The following is an 11,377-nucleotide window of genomic DNA, read 5'->3' as shown; positions in this document are numbered from 1 at the left end:
TGTGCGGAGAGTTAGCCAGTGAGATGCTAAACTCAAAACGTCATACTGACGAGAGAAACCGATTGAACTCTTGGTACCAAACCCCATGTCGATGTATCATACCTAGATACCTAGATACAGTACATGTACAATCCGCGGTAGAAAATATACCACGTTTGCAGATATCTGGAATAATGGAATATCATCTTCATATTCGTTCCACTTCTAAGCATCTTAACACCAGGATGTCAAACAGCTCAGTGAGGGAGAATTGATACAAGGAAGGGATCTCCCCACTCACACGCCCTGCCAAGTCCATTTTGCCTATAGCTTCGAATCAAGATGTCATCTGTATAAGAGTGGCAAACGCAACATGCTTGCGAAAGCTGGTGGTGGCTCGTGGATTTGTTAATCAGAGAAAGGTATCTTCCAATGTGGCTCATTTTCTCGAGGCGCCAAAATTATGTGAAATACATGGGATATATAGCAATTATATACAAAAACGAGCAGCCAAAACCCACAATGCTGAGACATCTGAAATGAACCCTGGCATGACCACACCCTGGGGCCAATTAAACACCTACCCAATAGGCCGTCAAAAAAGCCACGTGTGACAGCACTACATATCTCCCCATCATTCACGACGAGTATAACACTGACACACCAACACTCTTCCATCCATACGAGCTCAGCCCACCAGCAGCACCGGGCCCGCTCGCAGCAAGTGAAGACGCATATGACAGCGACGACCGCGACTTCGGTCCCAGCGCAATACCAGCACTCACAACTAGCTCCTTAACCCGGCCTTCCCACAATGCACGGATATTCCAGGACTGGTCGACCCGGACCTTAATTACCGAATCGGAAGCGTGGGGACGCTGGGTATGATGGTGCATGTCGTGGTCGTAGCGCTGGATGCCTGGAAGATCATCACGCTCGGAATGTACGGAGACTGCAGCGTCCTGTAAGCCCATCTTGCGTCTCGCCCAGGTCAAATCATCTACAGCAAAAAGCGGAGAAGAGTTTCTCTGCAACGTGTGTAGCTTTTTGCTCCGGCGCCATAATTCGCAGCCGGCTACCATCTCGCTCTCCCAGCTATAGACGTTGAAGCCGAAGCGGGAGCTGAATGCGAGATTTGGGGAGGCGAGGAGTGAATATGTTGTTGACATGGAGCCGGTTAGGGGTGTTAATGTCAATGTTAGAGTGTAAGGGAATGTGGAATGTGGGTTTTCGGTGGCGGCGGGTAAAGTAGTAAATCGCAGACCGGTAGATAGACCTACGACGGAAGAAACGGGAGAATAATATACCTCCCCGCCCGCTGAAAGGAGAGAGAGTAAAGACCGGCATGGCTCCCGTGCGGGGTCTCCTCCGTTCTGGTTCTGCTTCCTCGGATCCGGCCCGAAGTTCCAAAGCCCCTTGAACCCAAATAGTGCATTGTCCGTACTGAACAGAAATTCTGAGTTGTATTTTCCAGTATCATATAATATCTGAGTAACTAACGTTGCCTGGGGTGCGGACTTGGATGCGGGAGCCCGGCTTGAACAAAACGCAAGAGAGAGTTGGGTAGTAGGCGATAAACGGCGGAGGAATGATCCTGTGAGCGTAGTCGGAGGCGGGAGATGCAGTGTCGCATGTAGTAACGTGGCTTTTTTCTTCAGGTCCCCCTCGGTGCCTCCGATAGCTAGATCTCCGTCTCGCCCATCTGCTGCCGGGAACGCAGGGGGAAGAGAAGGGGGGTAGATCTGTCGGTAACCTGGGACAAGTTTGCGGAGCGGTATTAAAGTGCTTCGGCTGGGGGTATCGTGAAGTGGAATTGTAGTGAATAAATAGGATATAGAGCCATCTATTAATCCCACCGTGCCGAGGGTATACGTCGTCGCGAAGTGGGGGGTTGAAAGTGAAGATAGATTCACCTTCAGCCGTTCAGGCGTAGAGAAATCGAGGAGCGCTGTAAAAATGATGTAAGCGCACTGTTCATTCTGAATATGATACCAGGTAGACGAATCACGGCAGAGAAGCTTTCTGCGACAACATACCATTCGCCGTAGTTGTTAGCTGTGAGTAGGAATTGTCGCGGTTCCACTTGGAAGCATCGTAGAATGCAAGCTGGATGTAGTCCATGAAATCACGCATGTTGGGAATTGAGAGATGGTCAGCACCGAACTCTATGGGTTATTCATCGGCGCGCGAGGAGCCATGCATGTACGTAGGAATGGAATTGCTAATATATAGAATATCTATTGCATCCCTTTTCCGTTTTCCGTTGACTCCCTGAACGCATCGTTCGCTCCTCCGCGCCAAAAGATCGCGATGATGCCAGGCTAACGCTTATCTAATTGTAGCTTATTTCCTAGTTAGGACTAGCGTTATCTGCCCCGTATCAACGTTGTTCCGTCAACGGCGGAACGTTTAATTTTTGATATCAGGCAAAAAAAAAAAAAAAAAAAAAAGGGAAAATCTATAAAATATAAAGCAGACGAGAGAAAAAATTACTAGAGAGGCGGAGAGGGAATAATATATATATATATATATCCGTTCATCTGGTTCTTCAGTCTCTCGATTTCCCATAAGCCAAGGCGCGACAGCTTCACGAGTACACCTGCACACGCACACGCATACGCACACACAAAAACACATACTCGCACATCATGCCTGTCTCCAAGCGGGCGCGGTTGGTCCATGAGTCCAAAGTCGCCAAAAAGTCTCACAAGGAGCAGACTAGACGGTTGTTCGCTAATATTCAAACGGCCGTCACTCAATACGATCATATCTTCTTATTCTCGGTGGATAACATGCGGAATACATATTTAAAAGACGTGAGGACTGAGTTTTCTGATTCCCGGTATGTAGTAATATCCTATCCCCTTACTCGACCTAAGACAAATATATATGTGTGCATGTATATCTAACAACCCCCCAGCCTCTTCTTCGGAAAAACAAAAGTAATGGCCGTCGCCCTCGGCAACACCCCCGAGACCGCCTGTGCCCCCAATCTCGAAAAACTATCCCCCTACCTAACCGGCGCCGTCGGCCTCCTCTTCACCTCCCGCTCTCCCCAATCAGTCCTCGATTTCTTCGACTCATTCCACCCCACCGACTTCGCGCGCGCCGGCACCGTCACGCCCCGCTCCTTCACAATCCCCAGCGGCATCGTATATTCACATGCGGGCGAGGTGCCCAGCAACCTGGACGAGCCGCTCAGCCACACGATTGAGCCGACGCTACGCAAGCTAGGTGTGCCGACGAGGTTGATTGCGGGTAAGGTTGTGTTGGAGATGGATGGGGATGGGTATCAGGTGTGTAAGGCTGGGGATACGTTGGATTCGAGACAGACGACGTTGTTGAAGATCTTTGGAGTGGCGGTTGCGGAGTTTAGGGTCGAGATGAAGGCACAGTGGAATCGGCAGGATGGGTCTGTTGTTATTTTGGAGAAGGATCAGGATATGGCGGATTGAGCTTGACGGTTAACGGTTAACGGTTGACGGGTTGAATTTTATTTTTTTTTCCTGGCTGGGGGTCGAGGGGTTGTTAATATTGTGGAGGATAGAAATGGGAATCTGAAGTGGCATGATCATGGAGTTTGAGTAAAGGCGTTTGTGATTTTCGTTTTTGTTCTTTCTTAATCTTACTTTTACTTCTTTGCATTTCCTCTCGCCTGCTTTCTATGGGATTACTGACTTTGGGGATGCCATTCTTGGGAAGTGCGAAGAATTCAAGATGCGAAAAAGAATTTCCCTATATAAAAATAAACCATGATGACAGCCTTCTTGCTCTACTATGAGTCCCAAATTACCTATCATGAGAAATGTTCAATGTGAGTACCAGTCAACGCAAAATAAAAACCGTAGATATCAAGACAGACAAAAGAATATAAGCACAACCATGAGCAAACAGAGCTATTCGCACAACTTGTGAAAGATCAATGCGAAGAATATTTGGACTAGCCAAATAGCCTTACCCGATCTTACCTCGAACTTCCTTTAGTAGCACCATTTCTTTCTCTTTCACCCTCATTCATTCCTTGTTTCTTTCTTTCTTCTGTATTCATTCCCAAACAGCTCTCCTAAAATACATACTTACCCACCAATAAATACAACAAGGAGCGAAACAAACAAAGGAAATCGGGAAAAGGAAAGGCCCGGTGCCACTTAGGTACGGGGAAAAAAGGAGAAATATAAGAAATCATACAAAGCCATCCAATCGAGCCGACAAAATATGACCTAGTGGGGGGGTATGGCTACGGATCGATTGATGGCGAGAAAATAAAATATTCTATGAAAAGAGTTGCGGGCGTGCAGGGATCGCAATCGGCGTGGTCGTCATCTTGGATAGTGGAAGATTTTATAACAATACCAGACCAACGGATAAATGGTTGTTTTCGCGAATACCTCCACCTTACCCTGGACGGACGAAATTGGGTCAAAGAGAAAATCGAAGAACTGAAGATACCCACCAACAAACCGTCGTTGTAGAATGAGAAGATAGGGTGTTCAGTATCTCCTTTTGCTCCGGGGGTCATCGTAAGCGTCGCCTTCGTGATATCGTTTTCGCGAATACTCATCATCCCGTCGCCCATACCTATCTCTATCCCGATCGCGATCGCGGTCTCTGTCTCGGTAATCACGGTCTCTGTCCCTATCTCCCCCCCTACCACGGTCTCCACCCCGGTCCCGGTCCCGGTCCCTGTCACGATCACGGTCACGGTCACGGTCCCCAAATCCATCACGGGGTCTTACCGGCTCACGATTGCTTCCAGTTATACCGCGAGCTTCTCGTTCATGCCTACCACCTCCACGATGTCCTGCTCTATCATCATAGGCACCACCTCGTCTAGAATCACCATACCCACCCATGCCATCATGCCCATTTGCACCACCTCCATAGCCTCCACTGCGTCCCCCGCCTGGACCTGAAGGCGCATTTGGCGGTGCCTGGCCACCAACTCCATTAGAGGCGCCAAATGCGCTGCGGCCACCTGGCCCGCCCTGGTATCCAATACCACCTCGTCCACCAAATCCACGGTCACCACGGAACCCACCACGGAACCCACCTCTCCCGCCAAAGCCACCGCCGCGGAACCCACCTGGACCGGAGGGCGCGAAGCCACCTGGACCCATTGGACGGGCGGGCATGGATTTGGTATATCCTCTCCCACCTAGACCACCACCAAACCGGCGTGGCTTCCAGCCTTTCACCGTACGACCGCGCTCAACATCGACTAATACGCGGCGGTCTTTGATACGGATACCATCTGTCTCTTTGTAGGCCGCTACACGTACCCAAGTAAATTCCCGATAGCATTAGTTATGGATCTGATTACCTTGCCTCATTGCTCCAGCGGGGATTGTTGAAGGGGGGAAAAAGAAAGAAAAAGAGTCCACTAGGAAACTTGATGGACGGGAAAGGGGAGGGGATTTTGCAGTGCTTGGGATTCTGTACCCTTCATATCCTGCTCACGCTCATAGACGATAAAAGCATAGCCTCTGTGTGGTTTCTTAGGGTTCTTCTTTGGATTGTGAGTATCTACGACAATTCGAATCTAGGAGGTACGTATTTGCATATGTCAGCTCTTATACCCCTATTTTCTTTCAGGGAGTACTTTGCTTGTGGAATGAGCACATACCCGTTCGATCGGACCGAAACGGCCAAACTCCCGTTCCAAATCAGCTTCTGTCACATCGTAGCTAAGCCGCGACACGAACAGCGTCTTAAAAGCATCACCTCGGACTTGAGGGTCATTATTGGGATTATCTGTCAGGTTCGAAAAAAAGAAAAGCGCGTCAGTAAGACTCTAATAGATACTTATACTTTATACCCAAGGGGATTTCATAGTTTAAAAGGTTTGGAACACATACACTCCTTAAGACCCTCAGTAAGATGTTTCTCAAGCTTTGCTTTCTTCTCCTCTTTCAGCCTCGCCTTTCGCTGAAGCCAGCTCTCAGTGGCATTGTAGGGCACCTCTTCGCCATATTTCTGTAGCTCATCGACGAACTGTGCCACTCCACCGATCTTGCTTGGTTCTATGTCATCTGGGGCGCGATCAGCAGGAGGTATATAGCGCAAGGGAGGACGAGGCGCGAAGAGCGCGAGGAGGTTTGGCGGAAGCTTGTCTGTCATGGCTCCTGCACACGAAGCGCTGTCTCTCCAGAGATTAGGGCGACAGTATCTTCCCCGCCCCTTATCCGCTAGCAGGATTTGATGGGTCTTAAGGATAGCGACTCAGCACGCGGAGAGATGTGGTGTTCAGAATAGACAGGCGCCAACATTTGCTGGTTGCTCCAATCCGCTGCAGAAATGACTTTTGCTTGGGCGAAGTGCTGAATAAGGCATTTAGGCTGGGCGCCTGGGCGCCTGGGCGGTTATTACTATATCTGGTCTAGTTCAAGAAATGCCTGATGACTAACACTTGTGTACTCTCCAGCCAATCAGCGTCTATTTCGCTCTTGGGCATCAAAGTCGAACATTCGAACCACCAACAGTATCATTGCTTGGATGGTGCGATAGAAAACAGCAACCGCAGCAATGCCTATCCAAGGAATCCGAACAGTGGCTACCAGCCGAGTATGTGTTATTTCGCTCTCTACCATGAAGAATTCTCCGAGACTAATGAAATTCAACGGCGCAGAATGGCGTAGGCGCCTTTATCCTCCAATGCAAACGGCTCGACTTTCATTATTGCGACTGGGCCGGTAGCTCAAGAGGGATGAAGTGAGTTCCGCCCCAGTTTCCCCAGCGAAAGAAGCAAAAACAGAGGAGAGAACACACAAAGACCATTCAGGCAGAAACTCGGAGCCTCGAGAGTTCGGAGCTTACAATCCCCCCTCCACCCACCTAGTGCATTTCTCAAATACACCCTCCCCTCCTTCGCCGCCGCAAACCCACAGATAGAAATCCGCGTATCCCCCCGACCGAAGAAACACCCCGTGATCAAAGGTCACTACATCAATGGCCGTGAAAAGGCCGTGTGCGTCCGCAACCTCGAGAAAGAACAGATCCTAGCGAAGGCGTTGCTGCTCAAGGAGGCTAGCGGAGAGAAGTTGAGAAGAGTCAGGAAGCCTGTGTCCAGTTTGAATGAGAGTGTGAGAGGCATTTGGAGTCCTTATCATGGCGATGTCAAGACGGTATGATGTGGGATGGGACGCGGTGGGATTACGAACCGCTATATGTCATGTTTGGTGGTGTGGTGAGTCCACGCCGGCCGCGCTGGTGTTTGAAAAGGAAATGGGCTTTATGAACGATTTCACAGACCAATAAGGTCAGGATCTGAGCGATTGTGCATCGCTATTGTTTTATATATATGTGTGCATTTTGCATTTTATTTCGTTGTTTGATTTGGAAGTATATTTACTTTTGTTCTGGATTCGATGGGTCACATAGACTGGAATAATGTCTTGTATTTCTTTATATGTATAATAGAAGCTTTAAAAGGGTTAGAAGAGCCTCCAGTTGACGAGCGGTTCATCTTTTCCTGCGGTACATCAGCTACTAATCACTCTATGTATTACGCTTCAGGCGTCGTAACAATAAAATACTTCGTAAAGAAGTAAAAATGCACGGGATTCAACAAATCATAGAAATCAGGGGCATGTAACACCGCAGCTACAATAAAACAATTTCTCTAAAATCCTAATGTGCCCTAGTCCATAAAATGGTATATATGTACAAATCATTATGCAGTTCCATACCCTCGCTATGCTTGTAACAAAAAGAAACCAAAGGGAAAGGTATAGCAACAAGGGGGGGGGGGGGGGAAGAGAAGAAGAAAAAAGAAGAAGAACAGAGCTAGAGATAGATTTGAAACATCGCACGTGGTTGGCTAACCATCTTGCCGCAGTCGGGTACGACACATTTCGCAAATGGTTTCGTTTTCGGAGAGTCGGCACTGTCTGCCCGCTTTCTCGAACGCGCTCGGTATTTCGTACATTGGCCACAATAAACCTATGAATATAGTTAGTGAATGCTGTTTAGATAAAGGCAACGAACGTGAGGCCGCTGAAGAGAAAACAGAGGGGCAGAATCAATCGTACATGTCCACATGGCTTAGCCACCCATATTTGCTTCTGCACTGCATCATCACCAGTCCCTAGTTCGTGGTCACAGTTGGGACAAATCACAACCTCATCCTCCCCGACAGTCGTTGTAAACCCTGGAGGCGGCGCTGACGGAGCCACATACGCGGGTGTTCGTCGTGTCTCGCCCGACCCGAATCCGGCCGTTCTGTAATTCAATTCAATGGGGAAATCATCCTCCACTTCAACCTGAATGGGCCGTTCCCCGAGCCAAAACGGAGAAATGTTGGTAGGGAAAATACGTGCAAGGTTGCGGCTCCTCAAGCTCATTTCTTCTCGGATTGTTTGCTGCCGCTGCAAGTATGAGGAAGGCGGCCCGCTTCCGCGAATTCTCCTAATCATGTCCACGAGACTAGAGCCTCTTAACGTAGGAGGGGCTTCTCGATTTCGGTGGCTATTCTCATTTTGACGAGTTTCTTCCGCCGGCCGTATTTGAGTGCCTAGGAACTGTACTTCTGGGCTTGAATACTGTTGGGGCTCGTTTGTAGTTGACTCTTCCTCCAGATCAACAACATCTGCCATAATATTTCTTCCAAATCGAGGTGGACGTGAATTCCTGCTGGCTGCTTGTCGTAGAGGTGTCTGAGTGGCTCTGTCTGACAGAACGTGATCAGGCTCCTCTGTCAAATCGATAACGTTATCTTGTTGAGGGAGAGGAGGGGGAGAGGAACTAGGTGCTGATGCGGTCGCCATGACTGGTCTTCTGAAATCGTAGCCGTCGCCTGGAAATCTCAGGTGTGGTAGGGGTGGAAGTGTTGGTCGATGGCTGGAGAAGACCCGGGACCCAGGATTCGAATTCGAACCAGACGGCTCTGCGTAATCCCATGGAGATGTGCTCCGGCTTTCAGAATGCGAATTTATCATCTCATGGTGCGGTCGCTAGAAGCAATCATGAAAGCAAAAGAGTTAGCTAAAGGTGATATCCCAGCGGTGGTGGTGAATGCTAGCAGGGGCAGTGGATAAAGGTAGCGGAAGTGACGAGGGAGGATGATGCTTACTTTTCTCGACTGTCGGGCAGTCAAAAGTTGAATACTCGGGTCTCCATTCATGATAAACACTTGACTAGGAGAGAGAGTAGCAAAAGGGTGTGGTTGAGCGTGAGGTGGTTGGAAATGGGTGAGGGGTCGGAAGAAGGGTTGTCCAGGTCAGAAGTGGATGTTCAGATGGTTGCAGCGGCGGCGGTCGTTCAGCGGTTCCCAGCCTATGTCTTGGTCGAGCTTTCGCCGAAGATATGTACCAGCCGCCCCCAACCAGTGGCAACCACAGAACTGGAGAAAAGTAACCAGGATGGAGATCCCTGGCCGCGGCTCAATGGGATAACTAAGCGATCGAATCGCGGCTTACATTAGTCAAATCTGCTCGTATTGAAAAAGGTGCGAACACCTTGCTTGGAATTTATATAAAGAACCCTAGAAATTCACGAGTGTTTATTGACTAGACCCTAGGCGCCAGCATTTTCACACAATGAAAATGGAATATTAGAATACAAATGACTGAAGAAACAGGATCCTGTTATCATGGCTTTGCTTCCACCACTGTAAGAACGCCGTCGCCGTTCAGTGCCACAATTCCCTGCGCCGATTTTCTCCACTCTGCTGCAACAGCGAGTACCGCGCTTCGCAGAGGCTCTGACCAATTTTTGGACGCTTTGGTATATTGCTGTACTGTCACTCCGTTCGGGCCGCCAGTCAATAAAAATTGTCCAGTGTAGTCCCAGCTAATGGAATCGACACGGTTTCCTGTTTCTAGCACCTTGATCTCCGCTGACTTGCGCAAATCCCATATCGAAACCGTGGTAGAGTTTTCAGTCACGGATGCTAGCCAGGTGCCATTCTCTGAGAAGAACAGAGCTTTGAGCGGACTGCCAGCACTGAAATTAGCTGCGCTTGTTCCGGTTTTGACGTCGAAAATTTTAATTTGGCCGTCAGCACCACCAGCAGCGACAAGATGGCCATCAGGGTGGAACTTAACACAATTTAAGGCTACAGGATAGCGTTAGCAGATAGTAAAATATAATTCAACAGGGTAAATACGTACCGGCGTCACTGTAAATTTGGGCAATGACAGAATTGGAAGTAAGATCGTAGAGAACATAGCTTTTATCCACGCCCACGGACGCAATGATATCGCCCGTAGCGTGTGTTGCCAATGAAGTAGCCTCCCCGGCATGTGAATTGAAGGTGGCAACCTCCGTCCCGTTCTCAAATATTTTTACTGAGCCCGCGGAAGTCGCAACAGCTGCCTTGGCCCCTATCCATACAGCATCCGTGACAGCACCCCCCACTTTCAGAGATGATACTATCCGCTTCTCAGCCAGCGAATATATACCAGCTACACCATCAACACCCCCAACCAACGCGAGATTACCCGAAGGATCGAGGGATAAGGTCTTCCCGCCGGGATAAAGCGCCTCAGAGCAATCAGTGGGTTTGAACTCTTGTATCGTTTCTCCAGTAGCCCATTCTTCTGGAACTGTCCGCTTGCGGCGCGTTTTCGATAATCTATGCTACATTAATACCGGCTCTGGTCACAGCCTAAGTTATAAAGCAAAAGAAAACATACTGTTCTTGTGTGGCATCTATCCTAGCAATAACAGCTGGCGGCAAGCCAGTGCTGTCTACTTGCATAGCATCGCCATTGCTCGGAGCGCGACCTGCACCGACTGTCACTTTTGACAAGGCGTCACGAGCCTCATCTCTTTCCTTTGTTAGTCTTGCGATGACCCTGACGGCTGCATCGTGTTGGTATAGCGCGGTACTGAGCTCTTGTCGCGTCTGAGCCAGGGTTTGTTTTAGAGTATATGTTTCAAGTGCGAGGGCATCCCATTCTTCTTGGAAGACTCCTAGGAGGGATGGAATGGATGTGAGGGTAGGCGGGCGCGGTCGAACTACGCGGGCTGATTTGAGTTCTAGTAGGTCTTCGACACTAAGGTCTTCTCCAGTAACAGGGTCTTTGCCATTCTCCGAGATGTATGCCTCGATGAGACGCTTCTCGAAGACATTACCTGCGTCAATTTTAGCATGTTAGCTCCAGTTTGAAGCCGACCGATGAGCAGAGCTACGTACCGCTCTTTCGCGAAACCACAGGCACCTGGGGAGCTTCTCCGGAGACTAAAGGGAGAAATTAGCAAGCGTTCAAGACAGTTAAATAGGCTAAACAGTAGACTCACTTGCGCACAGCATGGTTAATTGGCTTGTTCAGACAGGGAATTAGCGTGAGGAAGCCGTCAGAGAGCTGTCGACGTAAATAATGCCGTTGGTTTGGTTGAGTTTCTTCGTTTCTGCGAAGCCGGAACATAAGTGGCTCCGCTCCGGCGATCAGATAAGGAG

General features: G+C 49.1%; 6 protein-coding genes across 6 annotated transcripts; 2 read left to right on the top strand and 4 right to left on the bottom strand.

Annotated features, from left to right (window-relative positions):
• Positions 1-3: 3 nt before the first annotated feature.
• BDBG_08307 (mitochondrial distribution and morphology protein 10) lies at positions 4-2,398 on the bottom strand. Its single transcript, XM_031723501.1, has 2 exons — positions 2,016-2,398; positions 4-1,927 (listed from the first exon to the last, which is right to left on the bottom strand). The coding sequence occupies exons 1-2, from the start codon at positions 2,110-2,112 to the stop codon at positions 618-620; spliced, it is 1,407 nt and encodes a 468-aa protein (XP_031580680.1). The 5' UTR covers positions 2,113-2,398; the 3' UTR covers positions 4-617.
• Positions 2,399-2,403: 5 nt separating this feature from the next.
• On the top strand, positions 2,404-4,087 carry BDBG_08306 (mRNA turnover protein MRT4). The gene is made up of 2 exons (XM_002621229.2): positions 2,404-2,821; positions 2,900-4,087. Exons 1-2 carry the CDS (start codon positions 2,628-2,630, stop codon positions 3,432-3,434), a joined length of 729 nt encoding a protein of 242 aa, XP_002621275.1. The 5' UTR covers positions 2,404-2,627; the 3' UTR covers positions 3,435-4,087.
• BDBG_08305 (U1 small nuclear ribonucleoprotein 70kDa) lies at positions 2,461-6,315 on the bottom strand. Its single transcript, XM_002621228.2, has 4 exons — positions 5,835-6,315; positions 5,603-5,730; positions 5,419-5,518; positions 2,461-5,248 (listed from the first exon to the last, which is right to left on the bottom strand). Exons 1-4 carry the CDS (start codon positions 6,094-6,096, stop codon positions 4,470-4,472), a joined length of 1,269 nt encoding a protein of 422 aa, XP_002621274.1. The 5' UTR covers positions 6,097-6,315; the 3' UTR covers positions 2,461-4,469.
• Positions 6,316-6,423: 108 nt separating this feature from the next.
• Positions 6,424-7,579, top strand: BDBG_08304 (mitochondrial ribosomal protein L43). Its single transcript, XM_031723500.1, has 3 exons — positions 6,424-6,540; positions 6,605-6,687; positions 6,815-7,579. Exons 1-3 carry the CDS (start codon positions 6,502-6,504, stop codon positions 7,104-7,106), a joined length of 414 nt encoding a protein of 137 aa, XP_031580679.1. The 5' UTR covers positions 6,424-6,501; the 3' UTR covers positions 7,107-7,579.
• A 182-nt stretch (positions 7,580-7,761) lies between these two features.
• BDBG_08303 (RING finger domain-containing protein) lies at positions 7,762-9,097 on the bottom strand (the record flags this gene model as incomplete). Its single annotated transcript, XM_031723499.1, has 3 exons — positions 7,762-7,917; positions 8,007-8,927; positions 9,047-9,097. 3 exons carry the CDS (start codon positions 9,095-9,097, stop codon positions 7,762-7,764), a joined length of 1,128 nt encoding a protein of 375 aa, XP_031580678.1.
• Positions 9,098-9,563: 466 nt separating this feature from the next.
• On the bottom strand, positions 9,564-11,230 carry BDBG_08302 (pre-mRNA-processing factor 19; the record flags this gene model as incomplete). Its single annotated transcript, XM_002621225.2, has 5 exons — positions 9,564-10,030; positions 10,086-10,549; positions 10,611-11,052; positions 11,114-11,158; positions 11,218-11,230. The coding sequence occupies 5 exons, from the start codon at positions 11,228-11,230 to the stop codon at positions 9,564-9,566; spliced, it is 1,431 nt and encodes a 476-aa protein (XP_002621271.1).
• Positions 11,231-11,377: the final 147 nt, after the last annotated feature.

This window comes from Blastomyces gilchristii (genome assembly GCF_000003855.2).
Source record: "Blastomyces gilchristii SLH14081 genomic scaffold supercont1.23, whole genome shotgun sequence".
Classification (NCBI taxonomy): Eukaryota; Fungi; Ascomycota; class Eurotiomycetes; order Onygenales; family Ajellomycetaceae; genus Blastomyces; species Blastomyces gilchristii.
This window is presented reverse-complemented; position numbering and strand designations above follow the sequence as displayed.

What these genes read in the sequence shown, in the direction of transcription:
- BDBG_08307 (XM_031723501.1), bottom strand. Translation starts at nt 2,112, where the DNA reads ATGCGTGATTTCATGGACTACATCCAGCTTGCATTCTACGATGCTTCC. An exon ending in GCTAACAACTACGGCGAATG is followed by an intron (nt 1,928 to 2,015) that starts GTATGTTGTCGC and finishes TCATTTTTACAG; the next exon opens with CGCTCCTCGATTTCTCTACG.
- BDBG_08305 (XM_002621228.2), bottom strand. Translation starts at nt 6,096, where the DNA reads ATGACAGACAAGCTTCCGCCAAACCTCCTCGCGCTCTTCGCGCCTCGT. An exon ending in TACTGAGGGTCTTAAGGAGT is followed by an intron (nt 5,731 to 5,834) that starts GTATGTGTTCCA and finishes CGAACCTGACAG; the next exon opens with ATAATCCCAATAATGACCCT. An exon ending in GCGTGAGCAGGATATGAAGG is followed by an intron (nt 5,249 to 5,418) that starts GTACAGAATCCC and finishes GGGTACGTGTAG; the next exon opens with CGGCCTACAAAGAGACAGAT.
- BDBG_08304 (XM_031723500.1), top strand. Translation starts at nt 6,502, where the DNA reads ATGCCTATCCAAGGAATCCGAACAGTGGCTACCAGCCGA. An exon ending in GAACAGTGGCTACCAGCCGA is followed by an intron (nt 6,541 to 6,604) that starts GTATGTGTTATT and finishes TCAACGGCGCAG; the next exon opens with AATGGCGTAGGCGCCTTTAT. An exon ending in GGTAGCTCAAGAGGGATGAA is followed by an intron (nt 6,688 to 6,814) that starts GTGAGTTCCGCC and finishes CCACCCACCTAG; the next exon opens with TGCATTTCTCAAATACACCC.
- BDBG_08306 (XM_002621229.2), top strand. Translation starts at nt 2,628, where the DNA reads ATGCCTGTCTCCAAGCGGGCGCGGTTGGTCCATGAGTCCAAAGTCGCC. An exon ending in ACTGAGTTTTCTGATTCCCG is followed by an intron (nt 2,822 to 2,899) that starts GTATGTAGTAAT and finishes ACAACCCCCCAG; the next exon opens with CCTCTTCTTCGGAAAAACAA.